Source organism: Rhinolophus ferrumequinum, chromosome 8 (assembly GCF_004115265.2).
Source record: "Rhinolophus ferrumequinum isolate MPI-CBG mRhiFer1 chromosome 8, mRhiFer1_v1.p, whole genome shotgun sequence".
Classification (NCBI taxonomy): domain Eukaryota; kingdom Metazoa; phylum Chordata; class Mammalia; order Chiroptera; family Rhinolophidae; genus Rhinolophus; species Rhinolophus ferrumequinum.
Window position 1 is genome coordinate 16,425,117 of NC_046291.1, and position 8,046 is coordinate 16,433,162.

The window sequence follows — 8,046 nt, forward strand, 5'->3', positions numbered from 1 at the left end:
AGGAAACAGGTATTTAAGAGTGAAGAGTTTGGTTTTGCAAAATTTGAGATGCCTATGAGACAACCAAGAGGGGTTGTCAAATAGAAGTTGGTACTAGGTCTGGAGCTCAGAGGGTGGTCCAGGCTAGAGAAAAAAAGTCAGCATTTTCAGGATTGGGTCAGAGAAAGATGAGGGGGCCGGGCCTCAATCCAGATGAACTCTGTATTCGCTCTGTCTCCCATCTTCTTGTCTCTAAAATGAAGGATTGCACCAGAAGATCTCTGGTTTTTTCCTAAGATGTTCTGTGATTCCCAAACTTTGGAGTTAGTCTTGGAGGACCTCATACCTTCCTTCCGCTCCCTTATCTGAGTTATACAGCTCCCTTATAAAGCAGGACTGCCTCTAACAGCAGACGTGGAAAGGGGCAGCCTCACAGGTGATTAGAACCAGAGCCTAGAAAATGATGAAGGCTCTGGACGATGCGTGCATGGACATTTCTCTAAATTCCGACCCTGGGGACGTGAGCATTAGCGTCCCCTTATACCTCGACAACGGTAAATTGAGAGCAAATCAAATAAGGATTCCAGTTACCGTAAAATGTCAGAGGCTGAAAACACAGTTATATACTTCTTGGGTGATGAAGCCATAAGGGAAATCGGAGGTATTTAGGGGAGTTCTGGGATTGTACGTGTGACATCGTGGAGATCCACCTGGCTTCCCGCGATGGACACAGAATCGCAGGCTGTCTGCGTTGGAGCCCTGAGCTGGTTTGGAGGTCTCCCTCTTCTCACCCCTGCAGATTTATGAGCTGTATAACAGTGGCTCGGTGCCTGTGATATATGAGATCCAGACCGACGTCCTGTCGCAGGTTCAGGAAAAAAATTTCAACCACCCCATCTTCTGCTGCCTCAACCCCCAAGGGGAGATCCAGCCAGGCACTACTGCTCAGGTCTTGTGGATCTTCTCACCTCTCGAGGCCAAGACCTACACGGTGAACAGCAGCCTGGGCTGACGTGGGGTGGGGGTGGAGTTGGCCTCCTCAGCAGGCCATGCTCTGACCAGTCCCTTCCCCCATCCTCCGAACTTCCCAGGCAGACGTGCCCATACATATCCTGGGGTGGGACTCAGCCACCATCTGCTTTCAGGGAGTGGGCTATGACCCCCATGTCATGGGAGACACAGCCCCTTTCCACAACATCTCAGGGGACAACAGCTCCATACGCTCAAAGCTGATGGTTCCTGGACAGGTAAGGGGAAGGGAGCTGGGAAGGCCTGAGGGCCCAGGGTGGCCAGTGCAGAGGGATGGAGAGGCTGGGAAGGAAAAGAGATGATGTTGAGAAGAGGGATACGAAGGTGAAGCCTAGAACCAGCCCTCCTCCAGATTTAGGAGGCAGTACCAGCTCCAGCAGAGGCTTACCCTGCCACCTAGTGCCCACAGGTGTTCCTGCTCAAGCCACTCCACCGGCTGTAGGGCCCTCCATGCTGCTCTCTCCTCTGGGCATTGGGATTGGGTTATTCGAAGGGGTGGAAAGAAGCTCTCCCACTCTAGGGTTCTAAGGTATTACCTTCAAACAGAACGGTCCCTCCCCTGGACCTAGATGGATTTTGCTGAAAGATATCTGGGGTCGATAACTACCTTTAGTGCACACACTCCTCACTGTTGAGAGGTCTGACCCATGCATCCATCCCCTTACCCACCTCCCCATGGACCCACATGCCCGTTTACTCATCCATGTATCTATCTATCCATCCACCCAATTCTCCATCCATCCTTCCATGCACCCATCCAGGCGCTATCCACTCATGTGTTTGCCTGTCCCCGCTTCTGCTCCTACCCTTTTTGGACACTTACTGCAGGACCAACACTGTGGAGGCCCTGGGGACACAGAGAAGAGTCAGACAAAGTCCCAGCCCTGGAGGTACTCAGTCTGGACAGAGAGAAAGTGTCCCTTTCATGTGGCCTCAGCCTTTCCAGACACCCCTGCCACACAGCCCCTGTTCTGTGCCCCGTGACAATACCAACAGCTGACCTCCCATGAATGTACAACCATCCTTTAGAGACTCAAATGATGTGGGCTTTAGGTCTGTGTTCTCTATGCTAATTCTGATTTCTCAGCCCTTCCAAACCCAGGTCAGTAGTCAAAATCATAGGCTTTACAGTGAGACTGGGTTTATCCCAGCGGTACCAGTGAGAGACCTTTGGAGAAAATATTTATGCTCTGTGAAACTTGGCAGCATATCTTTAAAATGGGGACAAAAGTAGTACCTGTATCAGATGGCTATTGGGAGGATCAGATGCATGTAAATTGCCTACCGTGGTACCTGGCCTGTTGAAAGCACTCGGTAACTGGCAGTGGTTGCTATGCTTATTATTTCTTCACCTCCACCAACAGAATGTCTTCCTGTCCCAGTCTCACATCTCCCTGGGAAACATTCCTGTGCAGAGCAAGTGCAGGCGCCTGCTATTCCTCAACAACCTCTCCAAGAATGAGACAATTGTCTTCGTCTGGCAACTGAAGCCCCTAGACTTCGGGAAGGTTAAGAGTCTCCTGCGTCCATGGAGTCAGAACCTCCAGCAGGGCTCCAGACCTACCCCATCCCATCCCATCTTGTTCTGTCTCACCCATTCCTTCCCCTCCCCACATCCCACCCCACCCCATTACATGCCATCCCATCCCTTCGTACCCCATCCCATCCCACTCCATCTGATCTTGTCCCATCCCATCCCTGTGACGCTCCAGAGACTCCTTCCCCAAATCAACAGGTGTCCGTGAGTCCCATGAAAGGGAAGGTGGCTCCTGAAGAGATGATCCCATTCGTGGTGACTCTGAAGGCCTCAGTGCACGCCAGTTTCTACAGCATTGACCTGGTATGCAAGGTAGGAGCAGCCCCAGAGAGACGCTGGGTTGGAGCACAGCCCCGTCCTGTGAGATCCCCAGCTCCCCAGAGAGAGCCAGCCCCTGGAAGAGTGGGGGCCTCACAGCACAGGCCCAGGGCAAGGCCTGGCTACAAGCCCCCCAGACCTTCATCTTCTCTCTCCTCGTCCCGGGCCACAGGTCTACCGACAGGACCTCCTAAAGCAGTACCATAAGGATCTGCAGGAGTGGGAGGACGAGAAGGTGCGGCAGGAAGTAGAGTTCACCATCACAGACAGGACAGTGAAGGTGCGGAGGGCACCATGGGCCTTGAACACCACGGATCTTTCTGATTGGCCTTACTAGAGGGGACAGCGGTGGTGATCCATGCCAAGCTGGCCAGCATGCCCTAAGAGATGCGATTTCTTTCATTAGACTAAGCATAGCATCTTCCCAAGAGACTCTCTGGATACAGAAGGCTGGCTGACCTTTCTTTACTTCGATATTTAACAAATGCCTTCTAAGTGTTGGGTCCTGGGGACCCAGGGGAAACAAGATAGAGCTCACCTTCTGGTGGAGGACAGTGCGTCATGGTGGTTTGGGGTGCAGGCTCTGGGAACAAGTTGCCCCGTTGTGATTCCTGACTTGGGTGATTTCTAGCTCTGTGATCTTGGTCAAGGTATTTAACCTCTCGGGTACATCAGCTGTAAAGCGGGGATAATATGACGTCTGGGACTGGCTTCAGGATAATCCAGAGGGGAGGTGTAGGTGAGAAAAGACTGGCCATGAGTTGCTAATTGTTGAAGCTGGGTAGTAGGCAATGGAGGACTCTTTGTAGCATTCTCGCCACTTTTATGTATGTTTGAAATATCCCAAGGTTAAAAATAAAAGTTAAAAAAATATTTTTAAAGGCAAGTAAAATATTATCTGCTCCGGAGCGCTGTTGGGAAAATATGAGTTAATACATGTGAAGTGCCTACAACAGTGCCTGGCCCCCAGTAAGCATTCACTAAACATGGGCTATTAGCTTTTGCGGGGGGGAGACCAATAATAAATAGGAGACAAAACGTCTGTCTTGGTTCCTCCCCCTGGTCTCATAGCTTCCCCACACTGGTATTATACCTTGATCACCTCTGTTTCTACCACACTGAACCCCCAAGGAGGAACTGCTCCCCTCTGAAGTTCTGGCCCAACTGTAAATGCAAATCATGTCCTGAGGGCATGGAAGAAGGGATTTCTCAATTAAGTCTTAATAAGGGAAGCTGTTTCCTTATCATAGGAAACCACAAAGCTCCAGGGCACAGGATAAGCTCCCTTGGGGCATCCTGCACATGTTTGGTGGCATCTCTTCTTTCCTTGAGTTGGATAATCATATTTTCCTTGACTGCAGGATGCACTTCCCTAGGGAAGGTTCTGGAAGAGGGTATGGGTAGGAGTTGTGCAGGACCAAGAGGGTAGCATTGTCCTGGCATTGGTTTCAGGCCTTTGGTGGGTCAGCAGGAAGGGTAGGAAGACGGGGAGTCCCTCTAGGCCTCTTGTACCCTAAACAGGGGTCTCTTTGCTTCCTCAGAGAAGGGCATATTGTACAGCCTGTGAACCTGTGAGGAGGTATAAGGTAAGGCCATAAGCCCCAGGCCCATCTCCTTGGGATAACTTGAGAGGGTCCTTGCTTGCTCTCAGAGATGCCTCCCACCCCTGGTCCAGCCTCTTAGAAGGGAGGGAGGAAAGTGCCAATGGGTAGAGTCAAACCCCTGTGTGGACCAAAAGGCGTGGTTGGGGGGCGAGGGACCCATCAGTGACAAGAGTGTAGTCCCCAAACCCCTGCCTCTCCCTTCCCGAAGACACTGCCCCCCATCAAGAAACAGCAGACTCTCAACCGGCCCGCGAGCTGGAATCTTAAGATCCCAAAGGAGGAGACATCCTGGCCATGCCCCCAGCCACCCTCGCCAGGCACGCTCTACTTGGCCCTCACAGCCCGGGCCCATGCCACCGACTACTTCCTGGACAACTTCTTCTCCGACTTTCACCGATACTTCTTGCACCGGTGAACAGTCAGGGAGGGAGGGGTCTCCTTCCTCTGCTTTCTGTCCGCTCTCTCACTCCAGACCCAACCCTTGCTGAGGGCTGGGTGGGCCCAAGATGCCCCCATTATTGCTTAGGCCCTTATGAGGAGAGGGGCAAAGAGCCAGCGTCCCCTGGGAAGCCCCTGTAGGCCTCCCCATCCCCCATTCCTTCCTTTCCAAGTTGGGCCCTCTCCAGTTCCTGCATGGATTCTGAGAGTCAGGCTTAGTTCCCCACATGCAGTAGCACCATGTTTGGGTTAAGGCTGGGACCTCCCCAGACTCACCTATGTCCTCATAACTGTGAGGCCACCACCCCGCTCATGCCCCCAACCCCAGCATGGTGGCTTGCCGAGGCCACTCAGTGTCCTGGCCTGCCCCAGGGAGCCGCCAAAGAGGAAGTGCGCCAGGGAGGAGTTGGAGGCTTCTGAGAAAGAATCCCCTGACACGTGGGTGCCTGTGTCCAAGCAGGGGAAGCAGCTTCTGGTTGACTGTCTTACCACCATCATCAGGTGACCTGCCCACCCCCTGGACCCTCACCCCCCCATCTTTCCAGTTCATTCAGTCAACTCTGGGTCCACCCATAGCCCCTGAAATCCTAGCCCTTCCTCTCCTGAAAAATAGAACTTCCTCACAAGCTCCCAAGGCCCTCCAGGACAGTGCAACTCTAATAGAGTTGGCCCAAGGGATCCTCAAAGCTGGGTGCTGAGTGCTGCCTTGTCCATGGCTAGTAGATGAGTTCTGGAGCCAGTTCACATTCTCCCTAGGATTGCCGTCCTAGGCATTACATCTAGGATTATATCTGTGTAACTTTGACATCCTGTCTCTGCCTCCGCCACATAATGTTCCCCTCTAAGACTCCATGGGTCCCAGAGATACCTTCCTCTAAAGAAGAATGGGAGGGGCAGTGGACCAAGCACCTCCCCCACCCAGCACCTGTTTGTGGACGTAGTAGGCAATAACCACCACCCCTTGGGTGACTCCTGCAACCAGAGCTCCACAGGGGCCTGCAAGGCCTCTCAGCAAGGACCTTCTCTTCCTCCCTGCCACCCAGGGGTCTGCTGGAAGACAAGACTTTCCATGAGGCCGTGGACCAGAGCCTGGTAGAGCAGATGCCTTACTTTTGCCAGTTCTGGAATGAGCAGTCGGCCAGGTTCATGGCCCAGAACAGCGGCCTGCACATAGTACCAGGCCTGTCTCCGTCCTCCAGCAGCTGGGAAGACAGGGAAGGCACGGAGCAGGAGGACGACAAATGGACGCTGGGGGACAAGGAAGGAGGGGAAGAGGAGGAAAAGGGCAAAGAAGAAGAGGAGCTGGAGGGGGAAGAGGAAGAGATGAAAGAGGAGGAGGAGGAGATGGGAAAGGAGAAGCTGGAGGAGGAGGAGGTGACAGAGGAGAAGGAGGAGAAGTTGACCTGGGCAGGGACTGAGACCGGGTCCCAGGAGTCCCTGAAGTGGCAGTGGCAGCAGCAGTTGAAGGTCATGGTGAAGGAGGACCAAGAGCAGGACCGGAAGGAGGCCATCAGCCGGTGAGCAGCCAGACCCAGGTGAGGGTTTGGAAGGGGGTTGTGTGCAGAAGGATCCTAGGAGGCGATGGTATACTGGGACAGCCTCTGCTGTGTGTGTCCCTTCCCAACTCAGTGTTACTGACATCACTTTGGTAGCATGAGGCCTGGGTGGGAGTGTTTACGGAAAGGCTATCTGAGCTTTAATTTTTTTCCTCCAAGACCCAGCTATTAACATTCACCCTCACACCACTTTGAGGAGGGTAGTTATAGTCTATAAGTTCTCTTAAATGTGTTTCTAGAACCAGGAGAGAAGTACCAGCTCTTTTTGCACCACCTTCCCTTGGGACTGCTCTGTGGCGCTTTCTGTCTAGGTTGGGATTCCCTAGGCCCCACCCAGTCCCTTGTCCGCCCCCTCATCGCTGGATGCCTTTCCCCAAACCTGGCTGAGACGGGGACTACGATTGCCTGGGTTCAAATCCCATCAGTTGCATGACGTTTGGCAACTTGGGCTCTTTAAACCATAGTTTGAGTGTCTGTAAAATTGCACCGAGGATGCCTCGTAGTGTTGGGAAGGTGGGGAGTTAAATGAGAATCCACACAGAGCACGAGGCACAAGGTCCAGCACAGAGGAGGCCAGCGGAGAACGCCGAGCCTGGCGGTGGTGGCGCTGACACCCGCGCCCGCGTCCCCCGCAGGCTCCCGGCTTTCGCTAACCTGCAGGAGGCGCTGCTGGAGAATATGATCCAGAACATCCTGGTGGAGGCGAGCCGCGGGGAGGTGGTGCTCACCTCGCGGCCGCGCGTCATCACCCTGCCTCCACTCAGCTTTCCCAGGTGGGAGCGCTCCGGCCTGCCGCCGCGCGGACAGCGCCGCAAGGGCGCGACGGGCGGCAGGGGTGGGCTGACTTGGCCCGAAGCTTCGCCCTCACCTTTACCCGGGATTTGTATCTTCCAGGATCGTCGCTCCAGACTTGCTGCCGGCGGCGTCCTTAGGGCCATAGCAAACCGAGACGTCCCGGCTGGTGGCGCCGCCCCCTACCGACTCTTCGCGGACGCCAGCGCCCAGCCGCTACTACTTCCTTCCCTAGGTTCTGCCGGGCCCCCTCTCCACCGCCCTACCAGTAAAGCATCTAGACATTTTTTTCTATATCTGCCTTGACTTTATTTCCCCGACGCGGGGACAATTCGCGCGCGCTGAGGGGGACAGATGGTGGGAGCGGCCAAGACGGACCGCAGCGTTTCATTGGAGATTTAGGGGGCTGGGAGGTTGCGCCTCTCCACTGCACACCTCAGCTAAGCCAGAGGTGTCGCCGCTCGCTGCCGGGCGCTGGGCCTGGTCTGGCCAGTGGAGGGCGCTTCCGGCGGGGCTGGCTGGCCTTGCGCCAGGCCTGGTCAATGCAGCAGGTGGCCGCGGGGCGAGTTGACCACCCCTCCTGTTTCCCCGCCACGCCTGCTCCAAGGTTCAGTTGTCCCGCCGCCCCGCCGCCCCTCGGTCCCGCCGCCAGCCTTTTTTTAGCAGCTGCCGGGCTCCTGGGACTCTGCTAAGAGGTTGGGAAGGAAGGGAAGCCGAGGCATGTCGCGGAGGGCCAAAACCTAGACTCTGGGACGCAGGTAGAGGTCACCGGTAAACAGCGGGCCACAGACCC

General features: G+C 54.8%; 1 protein-coding gene across 1 annotated transcript in view; it reads left to right on the plus strand.

The window, feature by feature from the left end:
* Nucleotides 1-7,528, plus strand: part of CFAP65 (cilia and flagella associated protein 65) — a 33,139-nt gene extending 25,611 nt beyond the window's left edge. Inside the window, exons 23-33 of the mRNA XM_033112322.1 lie at nucleotides 779-970; nucleotides 1,071-1,226; nucleotides 2,373-2,516; nucleotides 2,744-2,857; nucleotides 3,036-3,143; nucleotides 4,405-4,449; nucleotides 4,676-4,878; nucleotides 5,278-5,406; nucleotides 5,949-6,422; nucleotides 7,097-7,234; nucleotides 7,356-7,528. Coding sequence (XP_032968213.1) covers nucleotides 779-970; nucleotides 1,071-1,226; nucleotides 2,373-2,516; nucleotides 2,744-2,857; nucleotides 3,036-3,143; nucleotides 4,405-4,449; nucleotides 4,676-4,878; nucleotides 5,278-5,406; nucleotides 5,949-6,422; nucleotides 7,097-7,234; nucleotides 7,356-7,401 — 1,749 coding nt within the window. The 3' untranslated portion in view covers nucleotides 7,402-7,528. The remainder of the gene's footprint in view (nucleotides 1-778; nucleotides 971-1,070; nucleotides 1,227-2,372; nucleotides 2,517-2,743; nucleotides 2,858-3,035; nucleotides 3,144-4,404; nucleotides 4,450-4,675; nucleotides 4,879-5,277; nucleotides 5,407-5,948; nucleotides 6,423-7,096; nucleotides 7,235-7,355) is intronic.
* Nucleotides 7,529-8,046: the final 518 nt, after the last annotated feature.